Genomic DNA, 14,888 nt, shown 5'->3' with positions numbered 1-14,888 from the left:
CCCTTCCCCTGTATACTGGCAGAAATTTTTTTTATTATTTTTCTGTACACAAAAGACATCAACTACGTTCATTTTCATTACAAAAACCTTTCATTATCATATTGATTTTTTTCATCATGTTTAATGACTAACCGTTAGGCTCCATAGAAGGAAAACCTACAGGATGCTCTGTTATGAGTCTGGGTTTATTCCATAAATTTATGTCAGTCTGTGACAGAGTATTACATCGTTGTACAACATCTGCATAAGGTTCCCTCTCCAAGGGACTGCTGTAGCTGTTTCCTTTCATTTGGTAATATCACTCCCATCTTGTTGGTACTAACCTTCATCCATATGCTGTCAGAGAGATGCGGGATGACTGCTTTACTCCTCTGTATTAGTCAGTGCTAATAGGATGAGAGCATAGAAGGTGGTATCATTATCATGTGGATATATTGGCTGTGGTTTATTTCCTAGGGAGGGGAACACCAGTCTAAATTTATAAACTGAAATCTATTTACAAATTCCACAGTCAGTTTAATCTGGTATAAATCAGGTCTGCTACAGAAAGGGACAGCATGTCACATGGCCGTGGCTGCTTATCACTGCCTCCTGCTTCTGCCAGCACTAGTGCTCATGTGGCAAACCACATCAGGGAGCTGATCCAGCTGAAAACTAACCTCTTTTTTTTTGCCAGCTGAGTTTTCATTCAGATAAATTCCCTGCTCCAGCTCACTCATGGCTGCACAAACAGTAATGGCAGTGTGAGGGAGGCAGTACAAACAAATAGCCCATGGTGAAAGACAGAGGGGTACTTATCCTTTTAGCAGCAGCAGCCATTTATCCAGCTTAAGTTGATCATGGACCTGTGGCATTACTTAAACTGATGCCAGTCACTGTATGGATTATCTTATTTTCCTGCTTCTTACTTCCTCAAGTCAATTAGTGGTAGATTCCAACTAAACCAATATAAGTCATTCTTAACTTGGAGTGAAAAAAGCTGCTTGGGGCATTTGTACTGCTCATTTGAATGAGTGCAAGCTCTTGTGCCTGTATATAATTTCCACTTCATACCTACACAGAGATGAAGAGGCAACAACAGCAATCCCTACACAATCCTACAGGAAATTCCTGACAGTAATAAGAGCTAGTCTGACCAGCCCCTGTCAAGTAAGTTCGGTAACACCATAAAATCATTCAGTCCAACTATGTTTAAGTTGTACATAGCCTTTAGAAAGCAAGAACACCTGGGTAACTGTCAGAAGTCCTAGTAGCAGCTGTAGCCAACAAAAAATAAACAAATAAAAATAAAAATCTCAGGCTGGCTAGTATTACATCTTTCCAACCAGGATCCTTACCATTTAATGAGTTAAGTACACTCTGAGAGCTCCCAGCCTAGACTGCCTGGGGTCTGCCCTTTCCTCAGAGAACTGTAAGTCACCCAGGCTGACAGCTTTGCTTCATGGAAGTCTCTATTCCCAAGACTTCAATAAATGTCCAGGAGGCATAATTGCTTTCCATTGCTTTCCATAACATTCTGCATAACTGATTTAACATTGCTGAATCTGGTTAGGGATCTGGTCCTAGCCCTAAGCTGGCATTTGGGAACCTAAACCTTTTAATCAGCAGGCACTTTGGCTGCACTGGCCATCGTTGAACTTTGCATATCCCTGAGCAGAATTTTCAGCACAGCTCCCAGGAAGCCAGGGACACCCACATTTTTGTCATCCTTGTTTCTGTTTTTTTCCATTGATGCCTCCAGTCCTTAGGCATTTATTGATCCTGAAGCTCTCAGAAATACTGAGTATCTACAGAGGAATGCAATTGGTATGAAGCATTAATATACCAAAAACCAACATGTATTATCCATGCTTCATCTTTCAGCGTAGTGGTCCACTAGCACGTTGGGAAACAGTGATGGAAGATGTAGGCTACAGACCTACAGTTCCCTGGATAAGCACAAGAAGGGTTATGTGGATTAATAAAATAACACCATGTTTTCCTACCACCCTTATCCATATAGGCTATTTGACCTGCTTTTGGAACTAACAGCACCGAAGGCTCCTAACTAATGGTTAACCATCTCCTGTGTACACAGGGCTTGACTGAAATGGTCAGGACCAGCTCTTTGGTTGGCTCCATTCTTATCTTACTTGAAGCTGATAAAGGGCGTGCGTCTACCCCTACTGCAGCTCCGCACAAATCCCTGGGCAGAAGCAATCACTTTCTGGCACATTCTGTCAACAACAAACAGCAGCGCTTCTCCACAGTGTCAAACCAATCTCACCTCTATAGGGCAGTCAGGCAACAGCAGCATCTGAGTAATTTATGTTGTCGCCATTCCTATGCGTGCCTTGCTGGTGAGGCTATAGGGAGAAGGAAGGAAGAAACAAGGTATCACAGTGAGAAATGTTTACCAACTGCTTTACAGTTCCCCAGGTTGTTAGCTCTTGCAGTTAGAGGGACGACTTCTGATCTTAAACAAATGGCACAGGGTGTGAAAATTGATCAATATTTCTTCACCAGCATCCCTATTTTGAAAGTTACCTCCAGCATAGGGCGGAGAATCTGATACCCAGAAAAGCTCTCCAGGAGAAATATATTGACACTGCATTTAGTAAAAAAAAACCAGTAAGTGGGATGTTCCTGTGTTTACTTATCTCTGTTTATTTTTTCTGCCTTCGATCTATGGGAAGGGGAAAACCAACAAAGTAGATACTAAATGACAGCGTTTCAGCATCTGAAAGTTGTAACTTAAAGTGATACTACCAATTAGACCAAACTGAAAATGAATATTTTGTTCCTAATATAGTAACAAAAAACAGTGAACAAATGTAACTACAGCTGCTCTTTTTAAACTCAAAATACTTACCCCATTTGGAGTGTAAATATTTTCCACAGGGAAACATTTTCAAATGATGATAAAACAAACATACATGTTTTGTGAATACATAAAAAAATGACATCTCTTTCATTTTGTGTGAAACATCTTACAGTCCTAATTCAGAATAACATCTGTTGTCAGAACAGTACTTGCACACATGTGATAGGTTTTAAGCAAGTACATAAACCTTAACACATTTAGTTTAGAAGTTCTTGTGAATCACAGCAGGTAGAGGCAGACAGCATAATGGTGAGAGTAACTTATCTCTTCAAAATTATTGCTATTTAAGATAGCAAAACCAAAATCCCTTCCTGAATTAACATGTTGTGATTTTTACCATAACATTCTTTCTACTAAATGTCTTACCTATAAGTGTTAGCATATAAGTTCTTCTAGCACTGAATTAGCTGAATTACACACAAACGTACATCACAGACTCTCAATTCTAAAAGGCATCGTACTTCAATACAAGTCTGGAACAAGAATAGCTTCATCTAAATCTGTTTAAATTAGTAACAAACATAAAACACACCATGAAACAAGTTACCATGAAGCTAAAGGAGTTAGCCTATATCCACAAGAAAACAGTTGAGCTTAGATCAATTGGAGCCAACAGTTGTACCAGCACTGGGAACGCCTTATCCACTAAGACTGATGTAGCCCAGCAGAGCACTCCCTGCAAACATTCCCATCTCCAGCCATGCACTCCTATCCTCCTGCTGGAGATCATTGTCCCCACAGGAGACACAAAAGAGCATGTCCTCAGAACACTCTCCATCTACTTCAGTGCCAAGCAGGTTTGTAAATTAAACCAACCTTTGTACCAAATTGGATGAGTGGTGTTCACAGCTTCCAAACCATTAGTTTAGACGGGGCGAAGCTGACAAGTGTCAGCCACAGGGAGTTACAACAACAAGAGTTGACAACATCTTTAAGCAGTACACCCATTTCTTCAGTGAAGGTCTGACCCATATGTCTGATGTGACCATTTATCTAGCCAGGGTGCAATTTGTACTGGCTTGATTTGCACTGGCATAGTGAAAGCAGCCCCTTTCCTCGTGCCCTCCAAAACAAAACAAAGCTGTATTGCTGCAGTTTCCTGTTACAGCTTAGGTAAAGGCCATGTGCACTCTGGGGTACAGGTAGACCCATTTGGGACGGACTGTCCAGAGCTGCTTTTTTACCATTGCCCAGCTGCAGGTCTTTTTGCTGATGCTGCTGAGCCATAGTAAAGTTGTGTGAACAGTCTTAGTCCATTTCAGTGCAAATGGTAAGTTAAATCTAGGTAGCTGCTGATATTGCATGGACTCATGGACTAGGAAAACTCAGTAATGGATCTAACTTTACTAACGTTAAAAAAGTTTCAAAAGGTATTTCAAGAGTCTATTAACAGCTTTTGTGAGACAACAAACCTCTGTCAAGAACCTTCTATGGGTTTCTGTAGTACTTTTGGTAGAAATCTCTAATACAGGCTCTAAGGATTAACTGTGCTGCAAAGTGGTACAACTTCATAAAGTAGAGCTCCCTGTGGAAAACCCTAGTAGAGACAAGGCATGTAGTAGATTTGAGGCTTTTTAACCTTCATTATATACCTGCTGCAATTTATTATATACCTGTTGCATTTCTGCAGAATTGTTTTTTGTTCCCCATGCTGCATGTGGTGATACAAGGCTTTTTATGTTAAGAAATAAACTGGGGTTGAGATCTTCCTGGCTTGGGCGTTTTTGTGGTCATGGACCCTTAAATCTCCCCCCAGCAGTAGGTGCCCCCACTTTGCTCCACCCTTCAGCAGTACATGTAAATCGGGGGCAGGCCAAGGAAACCCAGCTGGGAGAGATGGTGCCTGCCTGCCAGGACTTCACTGAGGGCTCAGCAAGCGGTACAACTGGGAACTATGTCTTTTCAACGTTGTTATAAACTAGACGGAAAGAGAAGGGTTTCGTCCATCCTCCTTTCTCCTTCTCTTGTTGCCCTCTATGGTGTGAGAACTGCTGCATGCAACAGCCTTCAGTGAGGGGACTTTGGACCTCTTCCTTCTGCTCAAGCTTTCCTGGAGGATCTTACGGGTATTTCGGGCTGCAGGAAAATGTGCTGGGGAAATCACGTTAGGTAAGGCTGCCTGGCTGCCAGGGATCTTCTCTAGCCAAGGATGCTTTTCCTTTTAGCAGTGCATTTTTTCAGCTGATAATCAGCCCAGGAAGCTGAAAGGAACAAATGTACCTGAAACTACGGGTGAAGTGAAGGCTAATGTTTTTCTCTTGCCTTTGCTGCTTTTGCAGCTGCTGGCAGCAACCTAGTTGTGGTAAAGAAAGGTACAGAAAGAGACTTTTTTGAGTGGTTGTCGACAAGCAAATGTATGGAATCCATAGCTTTCTGGAAGCAAGCTTAATCCGTATGTCCCAGTTCTCCGCCTGCCCCACCCTCCCAATTTGAGATTTTTTATGTGTTAATTCGAATTACTGCTGGCATAAAGTATTTATAGTTTATATTATCAATTTTTATAAAGCTTTGAAAAAGCTCCGTCCCCTCCCTTCCCCCCTCCTCCCCCCACCCATCTTCGTTTTGGTGTTTGTGTCTCATCAGCACAAATTCATTGCAGCTTTTTTGGATTTTGTAGAATTCTCTTCACTGTGACTTTGGTGTGGCAGGCTGTTCATTTAGGAGAAGGTAAGGAAAATTTCGTGTTTCCCCCCGCAGCCCCGTGTTTCTCTCGCACATTTGCAGTGTGCATTGTTTCATTACAAGCTACCCTTCTCTTCCATATTTGCACTCGTTGAGGCCGTGAAAAAGAACGTGAAGAAGATGTGAAAAGTCTCAATGCCACAGCACAAAAGCAGCAGCCCAAGATCGAAGGGAGTATTATAAATGCTGTCAGTGACATGAATCAGAGTTACGAAAGCAGAAAGCAACAGAATTCCAGGGCATTGGTACCTTTCACTGGGATTACAGAGAGTAGGTAACATTATTTATTTAAAAAATGCCATAAAATTGCTTTTTAAAATATTATATCACAGTAATGTTTTGACTGTTGTCCTGAAAGATTCCAGCTGGTTGGGTTCTGTGGCCACTCATTTAAATTATTGCCGTGGCCACCTAGGAAATGGTGATAAAAATTTAAGGTAGAACCGGGGATTGCTTACCTGCAAAAGGTTGTAACGGAAAACAGGGAAGGATACTAAAAATTAAGAAGGGGTTGGTCCTTGGATTTGCAAAAGTGTTTGTAAAATTTTGCAAAATTCTGTTCATTTTTTAAAATTCATCATATTTCACAACCAAATATTATTTCATTACAAAAAATAGTTTGGGCTGTCTGAAAGCAACAGTACTAACAGAAAAAGAAAACAAGGACAGACTTATGTTTCCTCACACATCTATAAAGTTTTAGATTGGTACTCAGTCCCAGGAGTCTGAGAAAGGCTTGAGGTAGTGTTCCCCTCCTCTCCCAAAACTAAGCAACTCTTCCCGGTTACAAAGCCTCCTTTCTTCAGAAACAAGTATCACTTCCCGGTAACAATGCCCCGTTTCTTAGTGTGACTGAAACCTGCCTCCGTCAAAGTGAAATATTTCACCTGAATATATGCTGCTAGGGGACTTGCTAGCCTTGCTTCTTGACCGTGCTGTAATCCCTAGTAGTTTGCTTCTAATCCTTAACTAAACAAACTGGGCTTAACTGAACAAACACTCCTAACGGGCGGATAATTTTATTGTCTTTAGAGACAATAAAACTAGATATCCTTAAGACGCTTTGGCAACTGGAGAGACCTGAGAGAACAAGTGAGGAAAAGGGGAGGTTCGGAGCCCCCGAGATGCTTGGTAACCTCTGTAATTCTGCTTTGCAGGTAAAAAACTGAACAGACACTGCTGCCAAAATGGAGGGACCTGTATCCTAGGGGCTTTCTGTGCCTGCCTAAAGCATTTCACTGGCAGATACTGTGAATATGATGAGCGGCAAAGGTAAAAACCAGACCAAAACCAGAGAGAGTGAGCGAGCTGCTCTGGACGGTTATTTTCTGTGGTGGGATCAGGGACGTACCAAATGTCTCCCTTGCCCTTGACAGCAACTGCGGCAGCATTGCCCACGGCGCCTGGGTGCTGAAGGGCTGTTGGCTATGTCGGTGCGGCTATGGTACTCTGAACTGCCTCTCAGAAATAATGCACGACAACTGTGGTAAGGAATGGCGTTAAATCAACCATTTTTATCTTTTGGGTAACAGAATTGCCTTCTGCAAAGTTGGGGTACTTGGAGGATGCTGTATGTGCTCTATTTAGACTTCTGCAGTGGCCTGCTTTGCTTTAGAGAATGCATTAGTGAAACAGTAAATAATACTGGTTTTGCCTGCATGGTGCATAACATAAAATACTTTGAGACCTTTATAATCCCATGCAGTAGGAAACTCTCCCCCATTTTAATTGAAAATTACAGGGATTAGATATTTCCCTGTTTTACAAAACCTGCACGTGTCTGACTTCCCACTTAAGCAGGACAATTTGTACAAATAAACTACATCCAAGCGTACAAAAATCTTTCTTAGATGAGGAAAGAGAAAAAACAGCAGCATAAGCTGGTGTGGTAGAAGTAGAAACCAGTATTACACTACAGAAACAAGTACTGAAAACTTGCATGTTCTTGTGTAAGCTACTTAACACATAAATGGCAGAAAACTATTCTTTTAAGATCTGTATCTTAATCTTCAAAATATTCTTGTACAGAGTTCTAAGATTGAGCACAATCCACAAAAAAAATGTGTAGCCATAATCCTGGTCAGTGTAAAGTAGTAGCACCCATCTCCTCAAAAGGACTAAATTACTTTAAGTCAAGTCTTTATACATCAGTCTGTGAAAATCCCTGTATAAAGATCTGAGTATTTTTGAAAACAGTGTATCAGCTAGAATAAAAACTTACTTGAAGGATTGCTTTACAGGTACTTATTTTCCATGGAGAACTGGCTACTGAGATCCAAACTATTTTCAATATTCTGAGATGACTATTAAGAATTTAATATTTTCTCTCCAGTGGCAAAGTTAGTGCAAAATATTCTTGCCCTTTTCCATGCATGATATCTCAATCCCACCCTGTGCTGTGCTATATACTTCAGCTGTGCCCAAATCACTAGTTAGCAGTGTAAGAAAACAACAGACCTAAATAGCTTCAAGATTCATTTGCACCCTAAGGAACTACCAGCCTCTTCTTTCCTGACCACATTCCTATGTAAGTAGCAGTGCATTGAAGCTGTGTCTCTGGAGTTAAACCACCAACACAGAAATAAATACAAATTTCAAAACTTGAGCCTCTTGGGTCCCAGCATATGCCCTAAAGTGTGATAAGCCCACAAGTCCAAAGAACTGAAATGCAAAATAAAGGTGACATTCCTATCTTTGCAACCACAAGGGGAGGAAAAAACAAACAAACAAAAAACCCCCACCACAACACCAAAACCAAAAACCCACCACCAAAGCCACTTTTGCCTTGAAGTCTTCTGTATTGACTAATTATGTGTAGCATCCAACTTGCTCCTTAAACTCTTCAGAAGAGTTAAATGCCAAGTTCCCTTGGGTGTTCACCTTTGAATCGGCCCTATTGTTTCTCATTACAGGAGCAAAAGACCTAACAGGCCTCCCATGCCTGGTAAAAGCAGTCTACTGCTTACTACTCTTGAGCTCAGCTTAACAAAGGCAATAAAGGTGGCAGTGGAGAATCGTCTGCTCATCCACTGAGCATGGACTCAGTAGCTTTCACATGCATGAGGGTATGGCTTTCCACTTGTGCTAATAAACCAAGCCCCTTCTTATTAAAGGAAGGGTTAAAAGGCTACATGCAGACTTGAGTGCATACCTCTTGCGAAGATCTTGCTTTTGCTTGGTATTTACTTTTGATTATTCTGAGATTAATGCCTGCAAGAGCTGATAAGTGCTATCAGTTGCTCCTCAAACGATCATTGATGGGACATCTATTCACATCTCCCCTGAGAATAGCCTCTTTGATTGGCTTTAACAGCTGATACCTTTAGCTTAAGTACCTGTGAGATGTCAGAGGAGTTTCAAAGTATGTTGAAAATCCTTATGTTTTAAAATTTACATATTATACTCATTAACTATTTTATTTTCTTGGGGGTTTTTTTCTTTTTTTTTTAGAACTGAAATCAGAAGAGGAGGAAATTACTAGACTGTATTCTAATGGACTAAGATTACAGCAAACAGTGTTTGCCCTTGCTTGCCTGATCACCATCCTCCTGGCATTCTGCTGCTGGCAGTTCTGAAACTGGACAAAGGGAAATATTTTAGGGCTGATGTAACCCTTGCCTTGATTCATATAACTTTTTTCTTCTGTGAGCTACAGAAGTCAGTTCTACCTACATGTTGGAGGCAGATTAAGATATACTAGTTAATGCTGAAATACTTGGATTATTACAAATTCAGATTATATGAATGTGAAGTATTTATTATTATATTATTATTTTATTGCTACTATTAATGTCTGATTCTAATGATTCTTTAGTTCTAAAATACTGCTCTTCCAGTGGAAGCAAAAAACCCCCAATGTTCTATGCCTTAAGTATTGTAAATTATAGTAATCTCCTTTGTACATAGTACAACTATTTTAACAAATAAAGCTGATCTCATTTCTGAAGAGCTTTTATGTTTGGCTTTATTGAAACTTGAAAATCCTTATCTACTATTTGTCATTGTATCATATCCTGTAACAAAACAGTAAGAAAAGGGCAGGGTAGAATGAACAATCTGAAATTTGAAGAGATAAGGAAGGTTTTAAGGGTAGCTATATTTCAAACCCTAATATACAGAAGAACTCTAAAAGTTATATAGTTGTTCCATTTTTATTATTATTTATTACAGCTAAGTTGTATATATGCATAATCTTAGGTAGGAAGCATATGTTTCTTAAGAACACATAGCTGATAATTATTTGTCTTTTAGGGGTTTATTTTATTTCACATCCTAGAAATATGAGCTCGTCTTCTTTTTAAAAGGACAGCAAAGAGCAACCTTTTTAAACTTTTTCTATAGGAAAACTGTCTTGATTTATATACTATTTAAATATGAGTATTTCTAGGCTGTATAATAAAAAAATGTTTGGAACGTGTAACTGCAATTGTAATGCAAGTTTATAAAACATAAGAAACATGTTTGTTAAAAAAAAATAATAAAAATTGCAAAGGGAAGTCTAAAATGTACCTTCATTCTTTGCATGTGAAGCTACCACATAGAAACAACCAGATTTATAATTTTGTTGCCTTAAAAGACATTATTGATGTATAAAATCCTTAATGACTTTAAAAAGTTCAATAAATTTAATTCTTAAAATGTCTTTACTAATTTCTTTGGTGCCACAAACCAAAACAACAATTCAGTTATTAAGCAGAGAAGGATGCATCACCAACAAATGACATAATATTGTGGCTGCCTTTGTTACTGAATAGTCATAGATTCAGACTTTTATAGGGAGTTACTGTGTAAAAACATATTCATATTAAATATTGCAAAGGATTCAGACTGCTCTTTCTCACACGCTAGAGTTGAGTGGAAGAAGTAAGGTTTCTCACTCTTCACATAAGATGCACTAGACCAGAAACAGTCCTTTTCTCTTTATTTCCCACAAACTCATCCGTACCCATATGCCTGTGTTTCCACAGACTTTGAAAAGGAGGTACCAGCTTAGGACAATTAAATTTCAAAGAGAACAGCTGGAGGAAAATAGTCATGCCTTTATTTATCAGGTGTTGAAATTGCAGGAATGCCATTGTGAAAACATCTTGGTTTGCCATAAAGCATACCTGAGAAGTCTGTAGGCAATACAGCTTGTATTGTACTTCAAATAGGCTTTACTTTTTGAAGGAAAGCAGCAAGATACATTGAAAGTACATAGTACAGTAAAAATATATCTGAAGTAATACTTATTTTTTATCCCTACAGAAAACATACAGAGCCATAAAAGATTGCAATTAACAAAAGGAAAGAGTGGTCTAATACAGGTTTTACAACAGAAGAGCTATCTCTATTGCAATAACATCCACAGCAGATTTAATCAGGAAAAGCCAAACTGGAATAACTCCTTAGGTAGATGAGCTTATGTGCCTGCAAGAGTCACCCTGATGGAGCTATACATTATTGGGTCTGTATGACTTGAAGGATTAGAGCAATTGAAAAGTCTAGCAAAGCAACATTTTCCTGCTGTACCAAAACATCAGTCCAAGGCATCTAATTAGAAGCAGCAAGGTACAGTTTCTACAGTTTCAAATAGAAGCAGCAAGGTACAGTTTCAAAGCATTGCATGAGGAACTTAGCTAGGTAAGTGATTCTGATTAATGTCAGTGTAAATCTCTACTCACTTGGAATCCTAGGATTTAAAATTTTTTTCCTGTGTCCCTGGAAGAAGCAATAGAAGGTTTTTGTTTGTTTGTTCTGAAGGTAACAGTTCATTTTCTCTATCTTATGCCACTGCATTCTGTGTTACTGGAAAATCTGAAAATGATTGCTTCAGGACTGTTTTACATCTACCATATTATGGCAAAACATATCCTCCATGATGGCTGGTTGTGCAAGATGTTGTTTGTCTGGTCTTTGTGTCAGGGCTCTGGAAGTTGCCATGAGTAGGCAGAATGGAGCACAGTGTCTGTTGACCTTGCATACCTCTGAAGCAGAGGCAGCCACAGGAACTGAGTTTGAGGAGAAATAGATATCTCCTTAAGTTAAAGAAAAAAAGAAGAGGAAAAAAAAGAAAAAGCATTCAGAAGCTGTCCCATGCACAGTTTCATTCGCAAATAAAAATATAGCTAAGAAGGAAGAAAACAGAAAGCACTGAGGAACAAAGGAAAGCACACAGTCACAATCTTTGCTTAGGTTAAAACTGTCGCTGCTTTTATCTGTCTCCAGCTGTTTGAAAGAACAGATAAAAGAAAGCATTATTTTCCTCTCCTGCTACTATGTAGGCCTGGCCAACCTTCCAACACTGCAATTACAGGCACTTTGGTAAGGTTTGTTTATAGCAAACAGCAATGCTTGCTCTCCAGCCTCATGCTAACTCTTTACAGGCCACTTCATCAAACATGGCACGTCCCAGCAAAATAGACATCTGTTGCCACAAGTTCACGCATGTGCCCTCTCTATATGCAGCCACATTCGGGCAGCGGGAAGTCCCTCAATGAGAAATACTTATCAAATGTTTCACAGGCCCCAGAGCCATTAGAGCTTTCTCTCCTTGCAGTTGACTCCAAAACTAAAACAAATGGTGCAACCCATTACTTGCCTCCGTGGCTTCACCCCTGCAATCATTCCAGCCTCCAGCACTCCTCGGGGCATGCTCCTGATAAGGACCCCAGGCTGGGGGAGCAGCGTGGCAGTGGGGGGCTGCGGTGGGGGGCTGCCTCCTCTGCAGCCAAGAGCCCCCAGAGTTGGAGCTCCACAGCCCAGCACAGGTCCGCAGGGGGATGCTGCCATCTGCCCTTAACACCCTTCCCTTTTAAATGAAGTGATTGGTTTTTGCACAAAAGCCATCTAGTGCACCAAGGTTTTCTCATACAAACCTGAAAAACTAACTTGCAGGCACTGGGTGCTGAAAAAGTGTCACTCATTCAGCTCTTTGAGTATCTGATGGTTATCTCTCAATGTGACTTTATTCCTAGCAAGGAAAGATGAATTTCTGTGGTCCCTGAGAAGTGTTAATGGTGCCCATAGGTGCCAATAGCCTTCCCTCACCTATAACTGTGAAAAAGGCCTTTTTTTTCCCGCCGGCCAAAACAGAATCAGAAGTAATTTCCCACACTTGTTTATCCAGAGTTGGTTTTTTTAATTGGCATATTTAAGATTGCTAAGGTCTACCCACACACATTTCATTATTCATCTTTCATTTACTCTAACAGTGTGTCAGCAGGCTATGTGTCTGGATCATTACACCCACCAGTTTCATGTGCCTAAGCAAGTGTATAGCAACTTTATATTTTGGTTTCCATTTATTGGAAGGGTGATATAGTACAGCAGGCTGGCTTATGTACTGAGCAGCCCTGTGAATTCCAAGTTATAGGCATATGTCTTGTGGAGGCCTATCTAGTCACCCTGCAATCATCACCTGTAATTCACTGCCTGTCTCACATTTTTACAACACAGTCATGTATGAGCGTGGGAGACTTAACGACAACCAAGCAGCTGTATACTTGCACTCTGCAAAATTACCCAAGCATCATGAGTACTCCTTGTGATTGCAAAGCACGTTCTTGGTCAGAGAAGACATTCAAACACGTAATTCCCTCCACATTTGGCTGATTGACCTTGCCCTTGGCTGATGCTGCTGTGAGGGTGACTTCTTGTTAAGGGCATGAAGCTGCCATATGCCACTGGAATAAAACCAGATGCCTTCTGTATGTTGGGCCTAGCATTTTTCTTCAGGTACATGCTGGCACACCAATAGCTTTCATTAGCAGCTGTCTTCATCTACTGGAGCCCAACCACAACTTTACAAAACTACAATTTATAAACCAGCCTGTGACACTTCAGATATTATTTGTATGATAACGTCTGGGTGAAATGATGGGAATGTACCACCAGGACAGAAGCACTGGTAAAGGCTCAAAAGCAAATAGCCAGAAAGGTGTTGGCATTATAGTCCCACTAGTTAGAGAAGGCACATTTTCCTTGCTGACCCTCCTGGCAGCTGACCCTGTGGACTCAGAAGATCTTTTTCTGTCAGCTGAGATACTTCTATGGTCTTCACACACTGTCTGGGGCATACCTGGTCACCTTTTACTAGGCACCTTTTACTAGAGACTTGTGAGCAGAAACAGATGCGCAACCTATGAGGCCCCAGGTCATGAGACTGGGGCTGTCAGGACTGTGGGAGACATCTTCAACCCATCCATACAGGGTTTTGTGTCATCAGACAGCACAACAGTGCTGATCATTAACTTCCTTAATAGGCACGGCACATAATACCCTGCATCTCCTACCAGCAGCGTGTCTTTTGCCCCTTTTCTTCAATACGGTGCTTGTATCTACCCACTAAACAGAAAGCTTTATGTGACTTATCCTACTCATAAAGCATTTCAAAAGGTTTTAACTAAGAGGAAAACTCGTATATACACCAATGAAACAGATAGTTCTGTCTCCTGTACTGACAAAAATTGTCTAGTTAAATTCTAGAAAGTTTTGTGGGGAAAGTTGTGCTTCCTGTTTTTGTATTGCCAAGATTACATTTTTCCAAAAAGTATGGAAAGTACTATCATGAATAATTTAATTAAAGATGAAGAAGTGGTACAATGCTGGAAAGACAATCTTTGCAAAAGCATCTTTAAACAGAACAAGCAGAGAGTCAGAATCAAAAAGAACAGGTGTCAAAGATCCTTCCCACCTGACTTTGTACATGAACTCTTCTGAAGACCATTTCTTCGACCAAAAAGTTTTTAAAAAAAGGAATATTAACAGACTTGTCAAGTCCCATGCTTTAGACATCAGCCTTGTTCTTTCAGTCACAACATTATGTTCCGTTACGTCAAACCTGTGTAATGCAGCACCAGTAATGAAGCTGCTTCTTGTACAAGGAGGAAATCCCAGCTGGAAAACAAAGTGTCAGTAAACATTGTCTTTAGCTTTGAAGGTAGATTATGAAGGCTATGTAATGCTGAAAATGAATTGAGCTCTGTTTTCCTGTCTGCTATGTTAGTGTTGGTTTGTTAAATTTAGTCAATAGCATTTATGATGCATATGGGTAACACAGCTGGAAATTTCATATTGTTTTTAAAGTCAGTCTTCAGAGGAAACAAGGAGTGTGCTCCCCTCTCTGTGTCTCTCCCTTCCACTGTTCTTCACAGAGGCTGTACCCCAGCTCTGTCTATGGATATGTGAGTAGCAACTCAATGGAAAAAAAGACTTGTGTAGAGATGCTGTGCTGTACATTTCCAGCAGTGCAATAACATGCAACAAAAGACAATTCAGTACATTCCTGTGCTGTTCTCCTTTTATCTGAGCACATCCTCTTAGTGACATGTCTGTCATGAGTGGTGCTAACCAAAAACAACTG

At 40.3% G+C, this 14,888-nt stretch overlaps 1 protein-coding gene across 1 annotated transcript; it reads left to right on the top strand.

Annotated features, from left to right (window-relative positions):
- The first annotated feature begins 4,949 nt into the window (after window positions 1-4,949).
- Window positions 4,950-9,120, top strand: LOC104832515 (cryptic protein-like). The gene is made up of 6 exons (XM_010568746.1): window positions 4,950-4,972; window positions 5,481-5,530; window positions 5,642-5,815; window positions 6,703-6,811; window positions 6,922-7,031; window positions 8,996-9,120. Exons 1-6 carry the CDS (start codon window positions 4,950-4,952, stop codon window positions 9,118-9,120), a joined length of 591 nt encoding a protein of 196 aa, XP_010567048.1.
- Window positions 9,121-14,888: the final 5,768 nt, after the last annotated feature.

Source organism: Haliaeetus leucocephalus, unplaced genomic scaffold (assembly GCF_000737465.1).
Source record: "Haliaeetus leucocephalus isolate CR32 unplaced genomic scaffold, Haliaeetus_leucocephalus-4.0 Scaffold251, whole genome shotgun sequence".
Lineage (NCBI taxonomy): Eukaryota > Metazoa > Chordata > Aves > Accipitriformes > Accipitridae > Haliaeetus > Haliaeetus leucocephalus.
Note: the sequence above shows the minus strand (reverse complement) of the source record. Positions and strands in the feature narration are given on the sequence as shown.

Excerpts from the sequence above, each read along its gene's own strand:
- LOC104832515 (XM_010568746.1), top strand. The coding sequence starts at position 4,950 with ATGTGCTGGGGAAATCACGTTAG. Across the intron at positions 5,816-6,702 it reads TTTCACTGGGATTACAGAGA|GTAAAAAACTGAACAGACAC; the intron begins GTAGGTAACATT and ends TCTGCTTTGCAG. Across the intron at positions 7,032-8,995 it reads AATAATGCACGACAACTGTG|AACTGAAATCAGAAGAGGAG; the intron begins GTAAGGAATGGC and ends TTTTTTTTTTAG.